The sequence below is a fragment of the Ursus americanus genome, chromosome 3 (assembly GCF_024610735.1).
Source record: "Ursus americanus isolate L20-20 chromosome 3, mUrsAme1.1.p, whole genome shotgun sequence".
Taxonomy (NCBI): domain Eukaryota; kingdom Metazoa; phylum Chordata; class Mammalia; order Carnivora; family Ursidae; genus Ursus; species Ursus americanus.
The window spans coordinates 36,529,739-36,556,015 of NC_142129.1; the positions used below are offsets into that span (position 1 = coordinate 36,529,739).

Sequence of the window (26,277 nt, forward strand, 5' to 3'; positions counted from 1 at the left end):
AGGTGGTCATGCATTTACCAGATATGGGCGTCCTGCTCATCATGGGATTATTATGTTTAGCCTGACCAATTCTGGGGAGTTCCCAAGGAAATTTAAGGAAGTGCAGTATGGTGGTTATTCCAGAAAGAGCAGGTGTGCTATTAAGGTCATTGTTTGATCTCATCCCTTACAAAGCTTAACAGAGTGTTGATGTCTTCATAGGTGTAACACAGAGAGCGAGTGGTACCAAATCCATGAAAATATCATCAAGAAACTGAATGCACGTTACAATTTGACGGGCTCCAATGCAGGTGAGTGTGTGGGGCTGGCCAACTCTCCCTCCACTTTTCATTTCAGGCCCTTTTTTAAATGCATCTGTGTAAGAAGGGGATGAACTGCCCTTTGTTTTTCTCTGCGTTCACTTCGTAACTTAAAAATGTGCAGCGAACGATCTGGTACAACTCCCTGTGCTATGATAGGCTTGTAGCTAGAACTCTCTTTAAAAAATGTCTTCTGTTCTGCTTTGAAACAAGGCAGAGTATCTGAATTTGTTCAATAATACCAAGTTGTGAGGCCTCTAAGTTGTTACCAGGTACTAAAACCCAAATGACAAACATGCTTGAGTTCCTGACTGTTGTGTGGAGTAGATTTGATGGATGGAAATGGGTCAGTAAGGTCCAAGAAAAACGTGTTTCCCTGCCTGTAGCTGGGAGCAGCACTATGTACTGGGAACAAATATACGGGTTCATGTGTTGAAATTGGCCACGAAGATGAATGATGTTGACTGCAGTGTCACGTATGGAAAAACGTAGGCACATTTGTTAAGGGAACTGAAATATATAGCATTATAAGTTATATGTGATATGTTGCGCATATTCTTAACCTCGTAACTTCATAGGTATTGCATTATATAGCATATATGGTGACATCTTTGAGTTTGGTCAGTGGACAAAACTGGGTGACTGTTCTTCGCTCCCTGTCCCCCCTCAAGCCCATGTTGAAGCAAAATAAACTATGTAGCTGTGTAGTTTCATTGACATAAAAAAAAAAAAAACACCTTCAAATTAAGTAATCTATTTGAACTGAATGCATTGTTTTTTAAGAGTAATTTTTAAATGAAGTTGAGTGTAGATATTTATGTTCTGGTCCAACCTGCCTGGTAATCTAGAAGAACAAGAGTCTAAACTCAAACTTTTCGGACCTGTGCCCATCTCACGAGGCCAAACTGACCCACAAAGAAAAAGTAACTGCAGACAGAAACTTTTTTGATTCAGTGAGAGCCTTAAGCATCCACAAGTCACACATGTGGCAGCATTCAGGTTGTAATGAGTAGTGAGGTCAATTTGTCCTCCCTTTTCCAAGAGTTGGGGAGGGAACTTGGGTTTCATCTAATCCCACAAAGTCCTGCAGCTACCACTAAATAAACAAGAGCCTTGGGCCAGTTGAGGGCAGGGTCCCTAAAGAATTGGGAGGAGGTGGTAGTAGTAGAATACGACATGAAGTGGTAAGATACTTTATTTAAGATTTTATTTATTTATTTGAGAGAGAGAGAGCACAAGCATGGGGAGCGGCAGGCAGAGAGAGAAGCAGGCTCCCTGCTGAGCAGGGAGCCCGATGCAGGGCTCGATCCCAGGGCCCTGGGATCATGACCTGAACTGTAGGCAGACACTTAACCGACTGAGCCACCCAGGAGTGATATTTTAGAAACTGGGATGTGGACTTGTCTGTGAAAGAATTCAAATAGCACTAGTGTATGGACCAAAGGATGTAATTTAAATGTATCCTTAGTAAGATGGCAGAGATACCACTATTTAATACTAATCTTGCCAAATTCGTTGGTAGACTTCTAGACCTGGTTAGTTTTGTTCTAAATCTTTCAGGCTTTCATGGTACCGTGGACTATTTTTTATCATTAATTACCTTTAACCCTGTGCTGTGCAGTTCATTGGGCACTAGCCACATGTGGCTATTGAGCACTAGATAGGAGGCCGACAGCTCTGGGATTGATGTGTGCCGTAATTATAAAATATATAGTGGATTTTGAAAACTTGGTACTTTAAAGAAAATATAATACCCCACTAATAATTTTCATATTGATTGCATGTTGAAAGACAAGATTGTGGAGATAATGGGTTAAATAAAATACATGACTAAAGTTAACTTTGTTTCTTTTTACTTTTTTGCCTGGCTACTAGAAAATTTTTAATTTCATTGGTAGCTCCAACTGTATTTCTATTAGAGAGTGCTGGCCTGGACTTGATTTAAAGGTTTTTTTCAGGGGCACCTGGGTGGCTCAGTCAGTTAAGCATCCAACTCTTGATTTCGTCTCAGGTCATGATCGTGAGATCCAGCCCCACACCGGGCTCCTTGCTCAGTGGAGAGTCTCCTTGAGATTTTCTCTCCCCCTGACCTCCCGCCCCCTACGTGCTTGCTCACACATGCATGCTTTCTCTCTGTCAAATAAATATATAAACCTTTAAGAAAAAAAGTTTTTTTCAGTTCTTTTCATGCCCCTCCCCAGGAGCCCCACTACTCCTCATTTGTCTGCATTTACCTCCTATGTGGATAAACAAAAGTAAAACTAACCTAACCCTGACCTTGTGATATTTCCCATGCATTGCCTTCTCTCCCTACCATCACAGATGCAGTCTTGACTAAGCAGCATGTGTTCACCTGCTTCAGCAGATTTTTTTCTCCAACTCCTTATTAACTCCGAAGGCTTTCCTCTTTCCACTACGCCTTATGCAGAACAAAATTCCTCTGTTCTTGGATTGTTTGAAACTATCATTGTCCAGGCTCTGATGTGATTCCCAGCTGCCTCTTGAATCATGGTGAAGGTCTCAATGATGGGTGTGATGTTACACCTCCAGATAGATTCCTAACATAACTGATTCTCTATCCTATGAGGTTAGGGTTCCAGTAAAGCCACACTGCCCATTTCTCTCTTCTTACAGATGAGAGTCATCTCGCAGACAGTATAGCCTCTAAGAGCTTTACCTGTGGAAATAGGATGTCCTAAGTTTGAATGGGATAGTTTTACTGGGATAATAGTAATATTATCTAAGGGTTGTTGGTGAGAAAGCGCACGCAAAGCATGTAGCACAGCACTTGATACATGTAAGTATCTATTCATTGTTAGCTATTGTTGTTGTTTCTCTTTGGAGCCATCATCTGGAATATTCTACCCCTTTCTTAAGTCAGTTTCATTTTCTCAGAGTGGATCCTGATTTGATCTCCTTAATGAAGACTTTGAGAATGACACAGTTGGATTATTGATAGGTTAGATCATGGAACCGGGCTTTCCTACTTTGTGTCTTCCATCTTGTCTCTGCTGATTTGATTGCTAATATCCCTTCCCATGGCTTTTAAATTTGTTGTCCTTGTGATTATATAGATGAATTCCAGGAAGGAAGGGCAGCACATTCTGTTTCCTTGGCGAAGTCCAGGTGCTTAGACATGCTCCCCATATTCCATGTGCTTTGTCAGTTTTATTGACCCATGGACCGCTTATCCTTGCTGGAATCCTGAGTGAGACTACCGCTAAGTGACATCTAAACCATCTTATTCCCCAAGTGCTCCTTTGTCTGTTTACAGCCATCATACTAAAATGAAAAACTGCTTGCTGCATCTTTGGAAAAAATGAATGGAGCCATTGTACTGTAGAGCCCTGCATGAAAGGTTTCACCTTCGGCAGAATTCATCCTCCATTTTGTTGCCTACTGTGATATTTTGATTCCTGGGCAGCCATCCGTCTGTTTTTATACTTGGCTTCTGCTGCAGAGCCCTGTCTGTTTTCCTGTGCTTATGGCCACCCCTCTCCATACTTCTCCTTTTAAGCCTAAACCCCAGCCAGCTGCCCAAAGCCACCATCTATCTGCCTTCCACTCTTCTGGTCTTTCCACTGAAGTTTCTACCCTTCAGTCTTGGTGGATCGTTGTTCTGTGTCACCTTGATCTATTCTCCTTCTTGTAGAAAGGCAGTTATAAGAACAGAAGAGAAATAGTCAGGAGCTATTTGGCTTTATTATTGGGAGGGAGGCCCTCTAATGCCTTACCTAAAAATAGTGGGGGAAGCGGGGTGCCTGGCTGGCTTAGAAGAGCGTGCAACTCTTGATCTCGGGGTCATGAGTTCGAGCCCCACTTTGGGTATAGCGGTTACTTAAAATCCTTAAAAACAAAATAGTGGGGGTCACCTGGGTCGCTCAGTCGTTAAGCGCCTGCCTTCGGCTCAGGGCGTGATCCCGGCGTTCTGGGACTGAGCCCCACATCAGGCTCCTCCACTGGGAGTCTGCTTCTTCCTCTCCCACTCCCCTGCTGTGTTCCCTCTCTCATTGGCTGTCTCTATCTCTGTCAAATAAATAAATAAAAATCTTTAAAAAAAAATAGTGGGGGAAGCAAGGGTACACAGAATTGAAATTGGAAGTTGGGGTGTCTGATGTTCAAACTATTGCAGTGGTTAGATCTGTTGACTTCCATTGTTTTCTCCTCAAACCATGGGATTGTTGATGAAATGGCAGCAGTGCAGTCGGATGTTTTCAAGAGAACTGAGTTCATTAAACAAAGTATTGTTTTTTTCCTGCTTTCCTCCACTATTCCTTGATCACTGATACTAAAAAAAGAAAAAAAGAATAACTTTGAATTAGGTTTGGAAACAAATTCTACCAGCTAATTTACAGGCCCTTTATGTTTCACCGATGTCTTCCTATCTCTTGGAGTTGTAATCTTGTTTAATAGATAAAGGGATTTGTCTAGTTAACTGGGTTTCCCCCTTCTAACTAAAAACTTAACGTTGCAAAGGTACATTAACCACTACCTTTGAGTTTAGAAACTGGGAGAAAATTGCAAGTGATCCGTTTAACTTTTAAAGATGAAAAAAATAATAATTGAATTAACGTATCTCTCTGGTTAGATATAGTTAGGTTGAGTAACTCGAAATTTCCAAAGCTGTGCTCTATGGGAATTTTAAAATCTAAAAGTAATATTGTAAGAATTTGAAATTCTAAAAATATTCATGACATGAGCCTGGCTTAGGTTTGTTGAGCAAATGGTTATTATAAATGTCACCTCCAATAGACATTAGCAATTGAATGCTAGGAATGTGAACCAAGACTGAGCCCGTGTGATTTACTGAAGCAAATTCAGTTCTGTGACTTGAAGTAAATTGTGTAAAATTCATTGGCTGTGGTTCAGTATGTCCTGAGAGAAACTTCAAAATCTTTTCATATTATCTGGGTATTTATGAAATCTAATTTCCTGTAGTTTGCACATGTAGTTTACAGCTAGAAGAAATCATATTGACTAATCAGGTCCATTTCTGCAATCTTTTTTGCCTTAGCAAGATGAGTGTACATGGGTGCATTCCTACCAACCATACATTTTAATCCCCACAGAATATTCAAAGGAATTACCTAGATGAGGAGCCCGTGGGTTCAAGGAGAACAGTTTGACTCTGTGCAGGAAGTGAACAGTGTTCTTTTTTCGGCTGAGGTGAAAGGAGACTTTTGATGATTGGATTGCATTTTGGGGTTGAACATCCTACCCTTATAGTGCAAGGCAGTCATTTAATTCAGTTCTGTTGAAGTGCTAGAATTCTTGAGGATTGTATCAATGCTCCTGATTTTTGAACATTGCATTTAGAAACTTTGCTTTCGAATATTGTTAAAAGAAGCTGGTACTTATTGGCACCATCTGTTGGCTAGAAATGTGGGATGTGACCTTTTTGCTCACTTTTGAAATTCTCTATTAAACCATGCTCTTTTTTTATTCTTTTAAAGTTTTTAATTTTCAACTCAATTTACTTCCAGAAAAGTTACATGAGTAGGACAAAGAATTTCTAATTTCTCAAAGGTTAACATTTTACTACGTTTGCTTTATCCTCCTCTCCATACTTGCTCGTGCTCTTTCTCTCTTTCTCTGTCATCATTTATAGCGTTACTGAGTTGGTATAATTCTTAAGGTTGCTTCAGTGCTCCTGGTGTTTCCGAACGTTTCTATGTGTGTATACAGTATACATACAATACACACACACACACACACACACACACACACACACACGCACGCACATATACAAATATATATACATTTATCACACACACAACACATACATTTTCCCCCCTGAACTGTTTAAGAACAAATTGCAGGCATGATTCCTCTCTACCTCTGCTTACACCAGGGCATGGCAACATAACCAAGCACAGTGATCAGAATCAGGAAATTAACATTGATGTAACACTCGTATCTAGAGATCTTACTCATATTTAGACAGTTTTCTCGATGTCCTTTATAACAAAAGTAACCCAGGCTGTATCACATGCAGTTGTATCTTTTCAGTTTCCTTTAATCTAAACCATTCTCTTTTAATGACAGTGAAGGAAAAAGGGTTCAAAATATGGTATTAAACTATGCTTTAAGGTATTTTTAAAACTTCATGCAGTATTAAAAAAAAAACCCCAAATTATTAACTAAGGGAAGTAGTAATTAGAGCTTGATTTTATTCTCCATATTACTTATATTTTGCTAATTTAGATATAATCATTAGCAATACTGTTTGGAAGATTTGCTATATAGAAAAAATATGGAGGTTATAAAAGCAAGTATTTGAATAAATTAAAATAATTAGATGTTATGTTCTCTGTACATTTAAAAGAAATAGTTTTCAGCCAGTGGCTCACTATGTGCTTTGTGTTTTGAAAAAATCACAAATCAATAATAATGATTATTATTATATACTGGTAAAAAACAAACACCTTTTTAACCTTGACAGAATCCTCATGTATACCATTGAAATGTTGATATCCAAAATCATAAGAAGGACATTTTAAGGTGAAATTTCTCCTCTGTTAAGGAGGAAATGTGAATTTCCTCTGAATGGTCTCATTTACTCCTCTAATTACAGCTTCTGCTCCATGCCAGCGGGCCTCTCTCCATCCCTCATTTCTGGTCAGTAAATTTCTTTTCTGGTTACGACTCACTGAAAGTAAATAGTTTCAGATGTCTCTTCTGTCTTTTAGTTTGATGTTCCATAACTTATTATGTATTCCTTCAGTCTTATTGTTGCTGTAACTCTTAGCCTTGGGCTAACCACGTCTTTAAAGAAAGCATTAGGGGAGCCTGGGTGGCTCAGTCGTTAAGCATTTGCCTTCGGCCCAGGGCGTGATTCCGGCATTATGAGATCGAGCCCCACATCAGGCTCCTCCACTGGGAGCCTGCTTCTTCCCCTCCCACTCCCCCTGCTTGTGTTCCCTCTCTCGCTGGCTGTCTCTCTCTCTCTGTCACATAAATAAATAAAATCTTTAAAAATAAATAAATAAATAAAATAAAGAAAGCATTAAAGTCTTCCCAAAACTTTGAAATAGCAGATCTGTGGACTAGCAGTTATGATTACAGGAGTATTTGTGCATACTTATCGTACCTTTTACATGATAGACCAGAGGCATCCCAGTCGATAGGGTTACCTATTCAGAGATCTCAGGAAAGTGACCCTTTGATTATCCTCAGTGGTGTCAAAATCACATCCTCGTATGAGTTAAGTTGATTTAAAGAAACAGCAATAGGAACATTCACAAACTGAATAATACTGTTTGAAAGTCAGAAATAGAGGTGTGACTATTAAGAAAGGAGAGTGATTTTCTTTTACTTTATCTTTTTCTTTTCTTTCTTTTTTTTTTTCCTTCTATAAGTTGGCTTTGAAAGTGCATCTGAAAGTAGAGATACATCCCCAAATTTGAGCATTGGCAGCATTAATAATATAGTGTCTAGATTTTCAAGATGGCGACAGTGTTAAAGGCCAGCTGTCCTTTGGGTAATCAGGTCCCGCTGGACAGAGAATTTAAGCAACTAGGTCCGTCCATCATATAATGAACAATTCAGTAGGCTTCTAGTGCTGTCACAGCTCCCATTTTAGTTTTTTATCTAATTTGGCTGATTTTGACATTCTGGCGTCTTCCTAGTGCTTCTGACTTTTACTTCATTGACTCATTTTCCAACAGTGCTATCTCACTTGACAGCGCTCCTGCTAGGCATTTGGCCCTTTCTTGCCTCCACTCCAGAGATGATGAGATCCTGTCTCTGACCTCTCTGTGTAAATACCTCCCTTATCCCACCAGCGTTTTACCACTTGGTGCAACCAGGATCTACTCCTGAAAGTTCTCTGGCTTTGAGTTAGACCCACATTAGATAAATGCTTTTAGTGCATTTTAAAAGTCAGTTGTCTTAGGAATGCCTTTTGCTCAGTTGGTTGAGTGTCTAACTCTTAATTTCAGCTCAGGTTATGATCTCAGGGTTGTGAGATCAAAGCCCCATGTCAGGTGTTGTGCTAGATATGAAACCTGCTTAAGATTCTCTCTGTCCCTCTGCCCCTCCCCCACTTATGCACATACTGTCTCTCTCTCAAAATAATAATAATATAATAATAAGATACAAGTCAATTATCTTACCTTACAGACTCCACATATAATACTCTAGTACCCAAAACAAAACTCTGTTGATAGGGGCACCTGGGTGGCGCAGTCGTTAAGCATCTGCCTTCAGCTCAGGGCGTGATCCCAGGGTCCTGGGATCGAGCTCCACATCGGGCTCCTCCACTAGGAGCCTGCTTCTTCCTCTTCCACTCCCCCTGCTTGTGTTCCCTCTCTCGCTGGCTGTCTCTCTCTCTGTCAAATAAATAAATAAAATCTTTAAAAAAAAAACAAAACTCTGTTGATAGACTTTATAAATCAAGTACATAGGAGGAAATAGAAGTAAACATTCTTGCTCTGATAATAATGAGGTCCTAAATGTTTTAGAAATAAGTAGATTTTATGGAAGATGTTTTATGAAAGAATCTTTTGCAAGTTTTGCTGCTACCTCATGATGTTAGTGATTTTGTACTAACATCATGTAGTAAGTTTAGAAATCCTAGCAATTATGTTTTACCCTTAGCCCCTACTTCCCAAACACAAAGTATGCAAATACTGTGAAAAAGTAGGGTTTTTAGGAGTGCCTGGGTGGCTCAGTCAGTTAAGTGTCCAACTCTTGGTTTTGGCTCAGGTCACGATCTCACACATCATGAGATTGAGCCCCACATCAGGCTCTGCACTCAGCAGGGAGTCTGCTTGAAGATTCTCTCCCTCTCCCTGCTTTCTCTCTCTCTGTCTTTCTCTAAAATAAATAAATCTTAAAAAAGAAAAGAAAAAAAATAGTGTTTTTAGAGTTTTACTACAGAAGAGCAGCCTGAGGAGCTGCACAGATGCACCCCAAACTGAAACAGCTGTAACTGGTAAAAATCATATATTTAAAAAGCATTAAAATCTGAACATTTTTCTAAGCACATACAGCATATAAAGAGATACTTAGTCAAGAGTCAGACCAAATCTTGATAAGAGTAGAGAGAGTTGGTGACACTTGTGCCACAACCCACTTGCTCCTTCCCACCTGCCCCTGCTCCTCATGATGGATGTTCTGCTCCATGTCCACGAGGCAGAGGTGTCACTCCAAAGAGTGGACCACTGTACCCACCTCCAGTGGATCAAAGATGTGGCCCCGGGGTAGAGGCAGTTCATAAGGAGAGAAAATACAGAAGGCTTCCTGAAAGGAAATGACTTTATTTGAAACAGAGTAGGGAGAAATTTAAGTCTGTGGGAATTCTTGAAAGTGGAGACTTTGGAAGAGGGTTTTTTGGGTTTTTTTGTTTGTTTGTTTTTTTAAGAATGAAGAAAAATGAACAGAACCTCAGAAAAATATACCATCAAGTGCACCAATTTATACAAAATGAGAGTACCAGAAGGAGAGGAGAGAAAGAGAAGAGTAGGGAAAATATTTGGACACATACTGGCAGAAAACTTCCCAAATTTGATGGAAAACACGAATCTGTACATCCAAGGAGTCCAGTGACTTCAAGTATCATAAGCAGGAAGAGATCCACACCCAAACACATCATAGTAAAAATGCTGAAAGCCAAAGACAGAATTTTTGAAAGCAGCAAGAGAAAAATTAGTCATCATACACAGGGGAACGAACCCCCATGAAATAACTACCTGACTTCTCATAAAATAGAGTGGAGGTCAGAAGGCAGTGATGACATAATCAAGGTACTGAATGTTTTAAAAAACAAAACAAAAATCCACCAAAGTGTCAATCAAGAATCTTATATCCAGCAAAACTATCTTTCAAAATTCTAGGCAAAATTAAGACAAGATAAAAAACAAAGAATTTTTTGCTAACTAATCTGCTTTGCAAGAAATACTAAAGTTCTTCAGGCTGAAAGCAAATGACCCAGACCATAATCTAAACCCTCATGAAAAATAACACCACTAGGGATGTGTGGGTGGCTCAGTCGGTTAAGCATCTGCCTTCGGCTTGGGTCATGGTCCCAGGGTCCTGGGATCAAGTCCCATATTGGACTCCCTGCTCAGCAGGGAGCCTACTTCTCCCTCTGCCTGACACTCCCCCTGCTTGTGCTCTCTCTCTCTCCTCCTCTGACAAATAAATAAAATCTTAAAAAAAAAAAAAAACCACTAAAGGTCAATTACACATTTATAAAAGGCAGTATAGATGGCTGTTTCTTCTTCTTTCTTTTCTTAATCTTCTCAACTCAGTACATAGCCACATTTTCTACAGTTCCTCAGGTCGACACTCAGGAGTCTTCAGTGATTCCTTGTTTTCCCTCATTCCCCCACATCTAACATAAAGACGTGACTTCTTCTATGCCAATATGTAGCTTTTTTACCACTTTTTCCCCATCTTCGTTATAACCATATCAGCATGGTCTCCATTATTTCCTGCCTTCATATCTCTAATATGTGTTCGTCAGTTCCACTCTTCATCTTCCCAGTCCCATTTGCCAGATAACCCTAAGAAAACTCTCTTAAAACACAAATTGGATCATGTTTCCTTTATTTAAAATTCTCCAGTGACTTCCTGTTACATTTAGAATAAGAGTAATTAATTATGGCCTCCATGAGTGCTGTTGATTTTTCTGGCTTCCCCTGTGCAATTAGGAATTTCCCCAGCTTCACGTATGTCAGTACACATTGCCTACTTGTATTTATCACTTAGGTCTTTGTCAAAACTCCAGTAATTGAGTATTGCTCATGATAGATTTGCCCCCAAAGCCTCCATAGAACTTCATCGTTCAAATATCCAGGAGATTTGCAAAACTTGGCTTAATCTAGTGGTAAGTGGGCATGCCTTTTGAAAGGACTATTGTCTTTGTGTATGGCACTTGGGACATGTTGAACATCTTTTTTTCATGGACGGTAATTGGTTGATATTCATGGTAGGGAGGACTAAGAACAGAGACACTGTTATTATGTAATAATAGTAGGGGCAGTGGTAGTTGTAGTAATAGCAGCCGACGCTGTTGAATACTTTGTGCTACATATCACCCAAGGTGTTTTATGGAGTCGGTATCATTATTATCTTGATTTTACAGTTGTGGAAACCAGAGCGCAGGGAAGTTAACTTTTGGCAGGGTCGTGAAGCTGTGTGTTATACTTCTTAACTTGCACACTTAATCACAACATGTATCAAATATATTTGTCATTTTATATTTTTGCATTGCTGTACATTCACAGCTACATGTTATTTGGTTCATTGGTGGCAAAATGGCTGATCTAGTCTAAAATTAATTTTGCCTGCTACTTATAAATCATGCTGTGCTTGGCATTTTTTATGTAAAAGTGCAGAATTCCATAGGAGCCATCTTATGGAGTGACTTAACTTCAATTCCTATGAAACTGGAGCTACCGAATAATCAACCCTGTTTGATTTAACGGATACGAATCCTTTCTTTCCTGTACTGCCGCTCTGTAAGCGGAGCTTCATCGTGAAAAATACATTATTTTGTGACAGACTCTAGATTAATTAATGTCTATGCCTTTGTTTAAAATTAGATATCAAATCATTGTAATTGGCTCTTAAACATCTAGGCAGATAAAAATGTTCAGTTTAATGATTGCTTCTTTTAATAAGAGGAACAGTTCTCCCTTAGCAGTTTCATTTTTGGTACTTAGATTAAGGACCGGGAAAAAAGTGATTGTAAAACATTACTGATATATTTTGTGAAATTAAAAATCTGACCTAATTCTTCAGCTTATTGGTTGTCATAAATTCCTGTTTTTTTCCCAAAAAATCTTCCTTGAACTTTCAAATTCCCTCACTAATTTTTCCTTAGTTTAATATTCCTATCATACTCGTAACCCATTCTGCTTTACATTTTATTTACATGTGTGTGTCTTATGTTCAGTGTTAGATTATCATTCCCTTGGGAGTAAGAACCCTATCATATATACCCTTATATCCCACCTTCTACCCCTCTCTCAAGCTGGAAGTTACTGCCATACACAAAATGGGCAGTTTGAATTGCGGCAGGACTAAGCTAGTATACAAATAAAATTTTACTTTTTTAAATTTAATTAAAGACTTTTTGTTTAAGTAGACTTGACATACCATGTTTTATTAGTTTCAGGTATACAACACATAAAATTTTAGTTAGAAGTCCCAGCCCCAGAGATAGCAGGTAAGGTGAGGACAGAGAAGTCAGCTGACAAGGAAGACAATAGAAACAAAACTACTGCTCTGTGAACATACCCTGTGTCATAAATGACCATTCCTGAAAGGATAGGGCTAATCTCAGATCATTGGAATGGGTGAGTATTTGATGAGTCTCTCCTTTGTAGTGATGAATAGTTTCCTCATCTTCGTGCATGATTTCTTGCTGTTCTGGTGACTCTTTACCCAACCTGTTGGTTTTTGTCATGGTAATTAAGGGCCACAATAAAAACAGGATCAGGGTCTCCTTGGTTGAAAAGTAAGTAGCATTGTGCAATGGCTCTTTGTGGGTTAGTGCCTGTGGACTCACACTAGATCATGTTTTCTCTTTGTTTTATTGTAAGTACACCCGCTCTCGAATGTTGCATGTTGGGTGTTGTGGGGGGTTTTTTCTTTTTAATTTTTTTTTTAATGGAAATTGAGTTGATTTAGGAAGAGCCAAGTAAACTGTGGTGAAGCCCTCAGTTCAACTGGCCTTTCCAATTCGTGACTACCTGTGAGCTCTTTCGTTTGAAGAAATTGAGGCACCTCAAAATGGCAGTACCTTCCCCTCTCCTCCAAATTGGTGTCACTCGGCAAGACAAATGAAATCATTACACCCAGGGCTTTAATCTATATCTTCTAAACCTCCAGAATGAAAGCTGCCGAACCTTCTAACCAAAGTTTAGGATAACGTTCAACTCTTAAATGCAGTGTTCCCCCTGACCCCAATAGTATTTTGTTTGATTGCCCGGTCACTTCCTCATTCCCTTCACGTATCTACTAGCTAGCTTCTCCCTGTTTTCCCCTAATTGGGTCCTCTCTATCCTTTTGCGTTCTCTAGTCTCTATGGCACGTACTGTTTAGAGTACCTTGATGTATTTCTCTTTTTGTGTTTACATATATCCTTCCCTAACACATATTATTTTTCTGTTTTGAATTTTCTTAAGCACTGTCTCTGACTGAATGCTTTTCTTTTCTCATTATTTTATCCTGTTAGGTATTCAACTAATGTTTAAAAAAAAATCACTTATGGTTAAATTCTGGCTCCAATAGGGCAAAACCAGAATTCTAGTCACTTTACCTTCTTCCAGCCCCTACCCCAAATAGCACGATGTCTTTGCTTTTCATTACCATTCAGTTCTTTTCTTCCTTTACACATGCCACATAATGTTACTGGTGTCTCTGATCGGATCCTTTGATGAGAAGTCCTAGTAAACTGATCTTCACTTGCAAAAAAATTACAGGACCTCAAGATTTTTGTGAAATCCATCTGATTCTCTATTTGAAAGCATTGTTTCTGGTACCCCAGATTTGAACAGTGTTCTTCCCGGCAGGAGGGACTGTTCTTATGTACCATGTCTGGCACACACTGCTATTCTACAAATATCAGCTCCTGGTGATGTTAATGGTGATGGCGTGGGTGAGTATTTTGAAGGCAAAAGGACAGAAGTGGGAAGAGAACAGAAACACCAGTAATGGGGGGGGGGGTAGTGGGAGAGCATGAGTCAGGAAGAAATAGCTGCTGGGACAGATGGATTATAACACATGTTAGTTCGTTTTCATCCTCCTGCCTCTGGGTTTTAAAAGGAACCAAGAGCGCCACATGAAAGTATCCCAAAGCTGCACTGACTGTTTCACCATCAAAGCATCCAGACCATTTATACTCCCCTCTTTCATTCCTTGTGGGTATCGGGAGACAGATCCTCCCCCATTCTGTTGCCTTCAGTAACCCAACTCATATGGAATGTGGGCAGGGAGGGGATAAAGGATAACTAAGTAAAAATGGAATGAACATTTAATGAAAGTCCCTGAGTACCTGCCGGATTTAGTCTTATCCTGATAACAGCTCTCTGACACATTCTCTTGGACCCACACACCAAAAAGTGTGAGGACATAACGATGCAATCCTGTCCTGTCCCTCACTTCTTTGGTCCTTGACCCTTGGGTATGCCCCATCTAGGTCAGATTTGTACCCCAGGAAAGGCTGCATCTTCTCTCCGAGCCTAATGCTTTTTTTTTTTTTTTAACAAATTTTCCTGTTTTACCACTTTATCGAAAACCAAGCAAACAAACTAACAAGACACTGATTTTGTTGTTGTTTGTTCCTACTGTTGGGGGAGAACAAAAGGAAGCTCTTAATGTAGCTGTGTGCTCAATAAGCTTTGCGTCTCGTTTTCATTCCACCGTGATTGTTGTCATTCTTACAGTTTGTGTTTGCGATAGCATTGTAGTGCTGTAAATTATGAATGGGGAACGATAACTTGCACATGGTAAGTAATGATACACATAGAGAATCTTTGGAGCACAGATTTATCATCCTCTGGAGTCCACCATCCAATATATTTTAAAATTGAGTTCATAGTAGATGTTTACTCAAAAGATACAAAAATACAGATTCGAAGGGATGCATGCACCCTGATGTTTGTAGCAGCATTATCAGTAATACCCAAACTATGGAAAGACCTCAAATGTCCATTGGCTGATAAATGGATAAAGAAGGTGTGGTATATCTATATACAATGAGTATTCCTCAGCCGTCAAAAAGAATGAAATTTTGCCATTTGCAATGACGTGGATGGAGTTAGAGTGTATAATGCTAAGTGAAATAAGACAGTCGGATAAAGACAAATACTATGATCTCATTCATGTGTGGAGTTTAAGAAAGAAAACAGATGAACATATGGGAAGGGAGAAAGGAAAAAAGGAGAGAGGGAAACAAGCCATAAGAGACTCTTAATGATAGAGAACAAACTGAAGGTTGATGGAGGGTTGTGAGTGGGGGATGGGCTGGATGGGTGATGGGGATTAAGGTGGGCGCTTGTGATGAGCACTGGGTGTTGATGTAAGTGATGAACCACTGAATTCTACTCCAAAACCAACATTGCACTGTATGTTAACTGCCTAAAATTTAAATTAAAAACAAATAAGAAATTAGAAAAAAATTGAATTCAGTTTAATGATGACTATAAGGTTTAAAAATAAGTCCGCTTTGATCGGCTTCATTTTCCATCACTAATGTAAGTAAGGGACTTTTTTCCTTTCCTTTTTTTTTTCTTTCTTGTTTAAACTAATAGAAGAAAAGCAAGAGGGAATTAAAAAGCAGAAAGAGAAGTAGCATCTCAGAAATATACGTAGTCAAAAGATGGCATTAATTTCCTTTCTCTAGTTCTTGCCTGAGATTTGGGGAGAAAATGTATCATTCATCTTTTATATATCCCACTCTAGTAATGTCACTATAATTGGGGTTTAAAAAAGATAATTTTACTACTTTACCGACTAAATACCCTTTTATTTGTCACAGTGGCCTGTATCCTGCTAAATTTTTCTCAGTCGAAAATAATGCCATTATGAGTTTCTAATGCACATAATATTAATATATTCTTGGTTTTGTTATAATCACCTTTGTTACTTAAGTTTTTTAAGATTTATTTATTTGAGAGGCAGAGTGTGTGCATGAGCAGGAGGAAGGGTAGAGACAGAGAGTGAGAAAATCCCATGCAGACTCCGTGCTGAGCGTGGAGTGCTGCACAGGGCTCATTGTCATGACCCTGAGAGCATGACCTGAGCCAAAACCAAGAATGGACACTTAACCCAGCGAGGCGCCTCCGTTACTTAAGTTTTTAAAAAATCTCTGTGAATATCCCTAAAATCCTTGAATTATTATATGACTTTATATTTGTGCCTATCTTTATGGTATTTAGTAACTATTCATAGGTTTTTGTAGAGTTAAAGGAAATGAAAATTCCTGTTTTGAGATCAGTGTCTTCTAGGGCCAGGTAGCCATCGACAGTTGCTGGCATGAGTGTTCATGCAGGGACATCTCCATCTGGCGGAGGGCGGGGGGTGGGGGTGGTCTGGAAAAGAGGGTGTAGGGCCTAGAAACCAGACTTCCTCTTCTTAGTGTTCTGCTTAAGTTTTTTCCAGTTGCTATGACCCTCCTTAAACATGGGAAAGCTCAGATAGTCAAGTTGGAAAAATGTTTTCTAGAAATTAATCCTATAGATTGTTTTGATTTTGTCTGCATAGTAACCTTTCATTTAAAACAATGCTGTTATAGTTGTGGGCTTGTTGAAGCACGTTCAGATTTCCATTCATGCTATTTCTGTCCTTCTATTTTTCACTCTGGTATCTCTCATTTATTTTAGGTTTAGCAGTTTCCCTACAGCTATTACATGGAGACATTGAGCAAATCAGAAGAGAATACTCATCAGTATTTTCTCATGGAGTGTCTATAACGAGGAAGTTGGGTTTTTCTAATATTATTATGCCTGGTAAGTGACTTGGGTTGGACCAAAGGTTGACATATGGGTATTATGTCTGTTTTTGCACTTGAGAAGATTTTCAAATTGTCAGGTTCGAGGAGTTCAAATGGACCATGCTAAAGAAGGAAATGAGGTATATGGTAATAAATAAGCAAAGATTTCTTAAAAGTATCTTTATATTTTGATTATATTAGGGTGGGTAACTTGGAGGGCCGTGTTGCATTCTTCTTGACCATAATAAGAAGGAAAACTGGGGTAGGATCCAGAAAATATTTTACCCTTTGGTGGAAAATGTTAGTGAAGTCACTTAGGGGAAATCCTTACAGGGTTTGATAAGAATAATTGGTGAGCAGCAGCAGTTCACCCTTCTTGGAGGATTTTTCTACCCAAGAGATGTATGTGTAAATAAGCAGCCATATGCAAATACCATGTGTATTCCTACACCTTCCCTAGTTCTGTTTGAGATCTATTCAGATCTCTTCTAGCAACCTAGAAGGACTCAAAGCGTCTGTTTCTAAGTGGAGATGGTGGCGGTTACTGAGAGTCACACTGTTCAGGTAAATGCCAGGTCACTACCATTTCTCATTGCTCCACATCCCACCCTCTACAACCAAGAGAAAAGTAGACTAAAGGAAATACTCTCAAATTGTTAACAGTATTTTTAGAAACGAGATCAGGTAAATCTCTGTTTAAATCCCATGTGTGAAAGCAAGGGCGGGAAGTTGCATCTGACAAGGCTCCTGGCACAGCCGTGAGAGGGATGGTAAGACTGCGGCGCATAGAGACCGAATGTGATGCAGAAAGTGACCAGCATTGCCCTGTGGCAGCATCGCGTGATCTCTTTATGCAAATCTGTTCATGCAGGGAAGGCTCAGAGAGAGCCTGGAAATTTCCTGAGATGACCCGACCTGGCTTAGGGACCCGCTCTGCCCGAGCATCTCATGCTAGTGACTGTTTATAGAACTGTTTACTTGGTGGCCTGTTACTCAGTGGCTCTTGCACCCCTTCATTATTTCCTTCAGTTGCTATAAATAACTGGTATTTCCTTTGTAACAAAAAAAGAAAAAACTTCATGCCACTGGGAAGCAAATTGATGGGCAAATCTAATATAAAAAACATATTTCCAAACAGAATGCAGACAGCTGCTGGAAGAATTCCTCAGCTTGGTCTCTGGGCAGTATCATTGAGAAGTGGAAAAACATAAAGCAACAGGACGCTTCACTGCTGAAGAATTGTCTGGGATGTGCTGTGCGCGTGCCGCTGTTGTCTGGCTTTCACGATGGAAACGACTTTCGTGTGGGAGACGGCTCACTGCTGTCCCTCGGCCGCACCCCGTTAGAGCTGCGAGGTTCACTCTGCCCAGGGAATCAGTCCTCCCGGACACGGGTCCGCGGTGTCGGGGATGCCAGGAGATTATCTTAAAGCACTTGCTTCTTTTTCTCTTCTCCGTTTTCTCCTGCGGCTTCTTAATCTTCCAAATGAGAAGAAGAAGGGAAAGACGTGTATTTATATAAACGGCTGAAAGCAACTTTAAAACTCAGTGCAATTTTTTACGTTGGCAAACATGTGCTCCTTGTTCTGTTTCCCTTTTTTTTCAGATTGTTGACTTGTCAGTGAATTCTCACTGGCCGCTCTAATGAACACTTGAGCAGAATTCTTCAGTGGGAAAATGTATGGGCACGACATATCTGAGGCCAGTGTTGCACTGACAGTCTGCTGGCGTGATTTTCTATTTTCTTTTCACTTTCTAGATTCATCCTTCAGAGTTGATTTGTGTTCTGATAGGGGTCGGGGCAGGTGAGGCCTGTGCTTGGACCCACGGGAAGGTTCATCAACACAGCGGCCGCGTCTCTGCAGAAGGAGTTATCTGCGGTCTTGACGCTGACCGGAGCCTACACAAAACTCGTGTTGAGCATAATAGCGTGTAATCAGTGCCAGACTCTTTTCGGAATGGGAAGAACACAGAACAGAAGCTCTCCCCTTGGTCTGGCTGCCGGGAGGGGCACGTGTCTGAGATGTCTCCTAGTGTGAGGAGGTGATCTGGCCACACACTTTCCAGCTGCCATGACCCTTCCCTGTTGTGAAGGGTCGGTCATCCAACGCTTTGTTTCTTAGGGTGTCTAACTTTCAAAGAGGATAAGTCACTTTCTTTGAAGCTCCATCATTGCTACCTACAAACCAGATAGTTCTGCCGAAAGTTCCGTCGTCCACTCTCTGAGCCCATGACAGGGAGAGCAGCATAAATATTTTAGTCCGGGCTCACCACTAGAAATGGAAGGAGAGCCACCAATGTAATTTTAACTTTTCTAGTAGCCACTTTGAAAAGAGTGACAAGAAAGAGTTGAGATTAATTTTAATAATGTATTTTATTTGACCCGCTACATCCAAAATATTACCATTTCAGTAGGCAATTCATGTAAAAAATTCTTAACGAGTTATCATACACTCTCATTTTTAACCTCCTTGGAGGCTGGGGAGTGTTGTCCATTTACAGCACATTTCTTTTCAGCCAAGTCACATGTCAAGCCCTCGGTTGCCACATGTGGCAGCGGTTACAGTATTGGACAGCCTGTCTCTTAAGTGTCTTAACAGACTGTACTGAATATCGGGAAGCACTGAGTTTCCATCCACCAGACATTTTGGAGCAAAGCCGGCTGATGTGTCCGGAATGTCATGGGAGGTTAGGCTGAGCCCTCCCCCACCCTGAAGGTCCATTCTTATTCTGAGTTTCTGGTTCTTTCTAGGGGAAATGGTCTTTGCTTTAATCATTGCCTACCTACTCTATCTTCCCCATTTGTGCCCTGTTCCCTTGGAGACTTGTTCCCATGTATCAACTGGTCAAACTGTCACTCTTTGTTAGGGAACCCCTAAATTAATACCTTCTGCTACATTCAGTCTTTCGTAGGAGGCCTGTGAAGCTCCTAGCCCTGAAAGGAGTTAAGTAAAAGTTGTGGAGTGTTGGAGGCGGGAGGAGTTGAGATTTGGAGGCTCGAGGCTCACCCTGAAAACAGTCGGCACAGCCCGTGTTTCAAGGGGCTGCCTGTGGAAGTAGCTTTGACAGTGATCTCAAGATTTACTTAAGTTTATTTTTCGAGTGTCACTCAGAGTAAGCCTCCTTTTTCTTTGGTTGTTAGGTGATAGTTCACATAAGTCAGAGTTCTCTTTGGCCAGAGTTGACTAGATAATGATTTACAGGCTGGGGTAAGAGGAATGTACATGTTTGTCTCATGTTTAAGAAGATATGCAGTTTTGTTCTTTTAAGGATATTATCATTCTTTCTCAGTCTGACAGAGACATGCGTATCAGCAGATGGAATTGCCTGAGATAAGCCTTCTTTTGGTGAAAGCAGGTGGGAGCCAGTATGATATGATTCGATTTTCCTTAAAAATACTCCTAAATCTAACCAAACCTCACCGCCCGGCAGTCCAAGTCACTGGGCCTCCATATCCTCTACGTGCAACCATTTGCCTGAGACCTGAACCCCACGATCATGCTGGGGGAGGGGGTCATGGTCTTTCAGCCAGTGGAGACCACAGTGATCCAGGAGAGGTGGGGGCTGAGGATCTTCCATGTTATGCTGAGGTGGGTTTCCAGCCCCAAATCAGAATGGGGGAGGGGCTGGTGCCTCCCAAATGTTGAAGTTACAGGCCCCATTACTCAAGGGTGTAGGGCTTTCCCCCAGCTGGCCCTACAGCAGTCCATGCTTGTCCTAGAGTGTGATGGACATCAGGGAGCCACAGCCCATCCCCACTCCTGTCTTGACACAACAGTGTTCTGGCAAGCCTATCATGGGTGCTGTTGTAGCATTTGCCATTGTTTGCTTAATAGGCATAAGCAAAAATTAAAAAGCTATGCCCCCCAAAAGTTCAATATCTCATAATATTCTCCTAAAATAAAACAAAACAAAAACGAGAATGACAGAAAAAAAAAGAACACTGATAGATTTCACAGAAGTGCACTCTATGTGAGAACTCCAAAGTTCAGTTTTCACCCCATCCATAGGTGTATCCTTTCTCTGGTCTGCTTTGATTTCCAGCTACCTGTGGAACTGGTCCCTCCCCTCACCCGTGAACATATCATGAAGCGATAGAATCTTGGGTATGGATGGCATATTGCATTAGTTTCTTACAGCTGCTGTTACAGATCACTACAGATGGGATGGTTGAAAAGACCACAAAAATACTGTCTTCCAGTTCTGGAGATCAAAAGTTGGGACAGGTCTTACTGGGCTCAAAGCAAGCCCTGTCAGCAGGGCTGCATTTCTTCTGATGAGTCTAAGAGACAGTTCAGTTCCTTACTTTATCGGCTTCTGGAGACCGCCCGCACTCCTTGGCTCATGGCCCCACATCATTCCAGCGCCTGCTTCCCTCATCACATCCCCTTCTCTGACTCTGGCCCTCCTGCCTCCCTCTCCCTCTTATAAGCACCCTTGTAATTATATTGAACCTATCCTGATAACCCAAGAAAAATCTCCCCATCGCAAGATCCTTAATTAATCACAGCTGCAAAATCCCTTTTGCTGTGTAAGGTAACATATTCACAGGTTCCCGGGATTAGGGCCTGGACATCTTTTGAGAGTGCAGGGGGTGTCCTTATTCTGCCTGCTGCACACGTGAAGGGCCATGCAACGCAGCCACTGTGTCCATGCATGAATTTCTTCCTCGGGTTCTTGGTGATGGTTTTCTGGCACGTACTTGAATATTGATAATGACCGAGAACACATCATATCTCAGAATGACCTCTGTCATGTTGGACCACTTTCTCTCTACCTTCTGTCCATTGGGTTGAGTTTTTCTGCTTGAAACCTCAACATTTTTAAATTCGGTTAACTCTCTTATCACCTTCATTCCTCTTCTGATGGGTTCTGAGTCCTTTCTCTGTATTGTTTACGATCTGGATGATACTGCTCGTGTCTGTCCCAGTCCTGTAAAGATGGTCGTTAGAACTGAAATCGGTACTTCAAGCCTGGGCCCGCCAGTGCAGAACAGAGTAGGACTCATACCTTCCTTGCTCAAGGTGCTGACCTGGTGAAGAAAGCTGAATTGCACTAGCTTATTTGATGGCCATTCTCACCCTGTTGAATTACATTTTTGCATACTAAAAAAATGTGATTTTATTTTAATATAAACTGATAATATGTTGGACACATTTCTTAATCTCTGTGCATCTGTTTTCTTATCAATAAAATGGAAGTAATAGGGCCTTCTTAAAACGTCGATGTGAGAACTTAATGAGCTGTTGTCTTCATAGCACCTGGCAAAGTACCTAACTACCGTCTATCCACTACTACTGTCATCATCAGTAGTATAATCTGAGTTCTTAGTCTTAGACACATGTTGATTTGTTTTTGACTAAGGGACAGATACTTTTCATTTCCAGTTCCATAAACATTAACAAATATCCAGCGAAGATTAAGGCACTTGATCAGCCCGCGGCTGAGTGCAGTGGTTTACTTGATGTGGTGAGCTTGCACTCTGTGGCTTTATCCAAGGAGTTCATTGCACAAAATCAAAGATCACGGTTTTCAGCTACTGATGGAAACCTCTCAGCTGTTGAGGTCAAGCCATAAATCGACCCCATTCGACTGCAGTCGCTGAACTCTTTTGAATTTGTTCCCATTATTGTGACCTTACATTTTTTTCTGTCTACGATGATATTTTCAGCTGCCTTCACATGTGCAAAGCCAGTGGGCTTGCTGAACAGAAGAAAGTGTTATGCACATCAAATTTACAGAGTATTAAATTTGAGAGGTGCAAGGTGTTAATAAACATTGTCAGGAAAATAGCTTTTCACACTTGTGCTATGACTCCATTTCATACTCACTTTATGGTTTCTCTCTTAATTACCCAAGATGCTTTCTTAACACCATTTGGGCTTATGAGTTTTCTCCAGAGCTGACCTCAAGTGTATTGATTTTAATTAGCACATGTTTCAACTTTATCCTGCTGCATATTTTGGCAAGATGCAGTACCTTGCGGTATTGGAACATAGCAAGCTGCAGAATTCCTGGGGGACATATGTAGAATGTCATCCAGGAGAAATGTTGTCCTTGTCGTGTGTTCTCTTTTCAGAGAAATCTTGAGTCTAAAAGGTTTGCAAAAGAGAAAGGGCTTGCAGGGATAGTGTCCATTAAAGACCAGAAAAGGAGGGGCGCCTGGGTGGCACAGCGGTTGAGCATCTGCCTTTGGCTCAGGGCATGATCCCGGCGTTATGGGATCGAGCCCCACATCAGGCTCCTCCGCTGTGAGCCTGCTTCTTCCTCTCCCACTCCCCCTGCTTGTGTTCCCTCTCTTGCTGGCTGTCTCTCTCTCTGCCAAATAAATAAATAAAAATCTTAAAAAAAAAAAAAAACAGAAAAGGAAAGCGTGTGCAGAAGGGGCTCTCTTTTATGAATGTGTGTATTTCGCAAGTTCTTCTGTAAGTCACAGACACAGCGTAACATAACACAGTAGTCCTGTTCCTCCTACCACCTCTCTTACCCCTGCCTTTGTTTTTACCCCACCCCCAGTTTAGTAATACAAAAACTTGAGGTCCAGAGGTTTATATTACCCTGTCTAGACTCCTATCACACAGAGCAGACAGGAGAGAGAGAGAGAGAGACTTGAATCCAGATCTTTTATTCCAATCTTCCTGCAACCCTGTATCCTTTAGGCTTACTTGAACTCAGAACCTCTTCTGAATTCAGAAGAGAGAGAAAAATCCAGCTCTGGTATAAGCAAAAACAGGCTTTATGGATTGATTCGGGAAGCTAATGCCATTTTCAGCCTTGTTCCTTGGTCAGAGTATACCACAGCTTCCTCAGATCGCTCATCTCCTCAGTGAGGTCTTTGCTCATGTAACAACCCCTCTGTCCCCATTCAGCACTCCCTGTGCCCCTTCTTGGTCTTTTATCCCGAGCGCTTCCCGTTATTATTCAACATGCTATATATTTGACTTCTTTCTTGAAGACCTGCCTGTTCCTAGCATCTAAGCTCTCTGGGAAAAGGATTTTTGCTTTCCTTTGTTCACGGCTGGGCCTACCAGGCCTAGAATAATATCTGGCACATCATGGGTGCTCAGGGTATATTTGCTGAATGACTACATGGAGACAGAATTTCATAGCACTGGTGGTACATTCCTCTCCCCACCATCCTTCAGGCCTAGCCTACAGCCGGGGAAAACCGGTCACCTTGTGAACCTCCCTCACGCCCTCTTGCCTTTGCTAAAGTCAGAGTTGCCATTCCTTCCAACAGATGAGAGTGGAAGGCCCCTCTCCAAGAAACACCCTTCATTTTGCAGGACAATTAATCCCACGTGGTTCAGACTAGCTAATGACTCATTATGAGAACTTCCTAAGGTAGAAAGCCCTGAGGCTGTACTTGCCATTAATCAGCCTATGCTGTAGGCTGTTTGTAAGCAGAGCCACTCATTCTGTGTCACCTACTCGAGAGGCAAAGGAATTTTACTCTTATAACAGACGTCTTTTGCTCTCAACTACCTTGATTTGAGTGTTGCTTTTTTATCTGCCAAATCTGTTAGTGGGGAAACTATTGTCAAGAATTTCCTCCCAGACGTATTGTTGAAATAGCACAGGTGCAGACCTTTACTATACCAGGCCTATTTTGATTTGGTTGAAATTAGTTGATTCAGAGGACAGGGTTTGCGAATGTACGATTCATTCTGTAATGGGTTTGTTAAATTGTTCAAATGCACTTATATGAAGGAGGTGTATGTGTATAGTAATGAATACATAGAGTAACAAAATCGAACAGACTTACAAAAATTTACTGGGCCATTCTCTACAAATTTAAAACAAAAGATGGTTCAGACAAAACACTTATAAAACATACAGATCTAATTTTAAATGTGGTGAAATCCTTCGGTTTTCTCCCGAAATTCCAAGATCGTTGCCTCTCCAAATCGATTTGTATGAGAGCACCAGAAATGCATAAGCCAGAGACCACTGTATCTGTTAATTCCAATGTATTTTTTTACATACCCTTCGTAAGGGTGGTTTCGATTTCATCCTATTTGGGACTTACTCATTTTCTCTCTTTTATGGCCCATCTGTTTCCCGGTCAGCTCAGGTCATTCGTAAATGATGCCATCATCAAAAGTTGGTCTTCGTGGAGGAAGGTGACCAGTCACACTGGTATTCCCCTGTGGTTTGAAAGCTGGGGTACTTTCTTGTACACACTTTGGTCAGGAAGTTTTCTAAATCTCCTAGTTGTGGGCTTATTTGTCTGGTTATTGTTCCTTCTGGTGATCTGCACTTTTTTTGTGGAGAGGTTTTTTTTATTAGAGAAAAAAAAAAAAGCATATTGGCCGTGATTCTTCTAATGTTTGAAAGCTATGTTAAGTAAAAGTGAATTCAACTCTGCCAGCCTTACCAGTATTTATCCTCAGAAACTTTCTGGTAACAGTTTGCTTACTGCTTTCTCACTTTCCTATTCACTCACCACTTACCCTCCATTCTTGCAGGAGAGGTAAAAGCATGCTTTCATCCTGTCTGCCTGAGTTTGCTCATTGGCATCAACTTTCTCTTTTTTTCTTGGGGCAATACGTTTTATAAATCACCAATGAGAAAAAAATAAGTGGCATGCGTGTTCATAGAATGTGTCAGTTTGAGTCTTACTTGTTTTACAGCTTGATGGTAAGGACTGTGAAGCCGAGCTTGTCTGCGTAACTGAATTATTCTACATCTGTGTTCAGAAAGCACTAACCTGGATTCTTCCAGCAGTGAGATCATTTTGTCCAAGAATTTTGAAAAAGATTTAAATTGTAACTCTACCCTTTGCAGTCCTGTCACTTTATTCCACTTGGGTATTTCTTCTACTCTAAGTGTTGTGTCTATAAAGTATTAAGACTGGTTTCTTTGAGCCACCCTGCTAGGCTGCCATTTTGTAATCACACCTCATAAATGAAATGAGGGAAATATTGAAAAATGGTGAAACTTGACAACACCTTCCTACTCAATCCCCATATTCACCTCCTAACTGTACATTTTTGTACAGTATTGCAAATTCAGACCAGCAGAGGCTGGCTTTCACTTCTCTTGGATATTGGCAATGAGGGTGGGACCTTTATATAAAAGTGTGAATATATTATTTTTACTTTTATATGTATGCTCTAATAGTACATTTTATGAACTAAGGTTTTTCTTGATAGCGTACTTTATTACACTTCCTAGTTTTATACACACAAGCACGGATGTATATCTATAGATAGATATATATAAACATGGTTTTAATTTTCCTACTAGGTGAAATGAGAAATGATTTATACATCACTATAGAAAGGGGTGAATTTGAGAAAGGAGGGAAGAGCGTGGCCAGAAACGTGGAAGTGACCATGTTCATTGTGGAGAGCAGTGGCCAGATCTTAAAGGTATGTGAATGCTGGGTACTTTCTGGTAAAACAATCACATTTCATCATTTTGGGTTCACCTTTAATGTGATCAGTTAATTTCTCATTTGCAGTCTTTTCGATCTTATTTTTCTCCTCCACCCCTGTATAGTTTTCTTTCCTTTTTTTAATCATTGAAATAC

The 26,277-nt window shown here is 40.6% G+C and overlaps 1 protein-coding gene across 4 annotated transcripts in view; it reads left to right on the top strand.

Annotated features, from left to right (window-relative positions):
- DOCK4 (dedicator of cytokinesis 4) overlaps positions 1 to 26,277 on the top strand; it is a 409,713-nt gene that overhangs the window by 232,629 nt on the left and 150,807 nt on the right. For all 4 annotated transcript variants that reach the window (XM_045792824.2, XM_045792826.2, XM_045792825.2 and 1 more), the window contains exons 12-14: positions 202 to 290; positions 16,634 to 16,759; positions 25,992 to 26,116. In XM_045792824.2, coding sequence (XP_045648780.1) covers positions 202 to 290; positions 16,634 to 16,759; positions 25,992 to 26,116 — 340 coding nt within the window. The remainder of the gene's footprint in view (positions 1 to 201; positions 291 to 16,633; positions 16,760 to 25,991; positions 26,117 to 26,277) is intronic.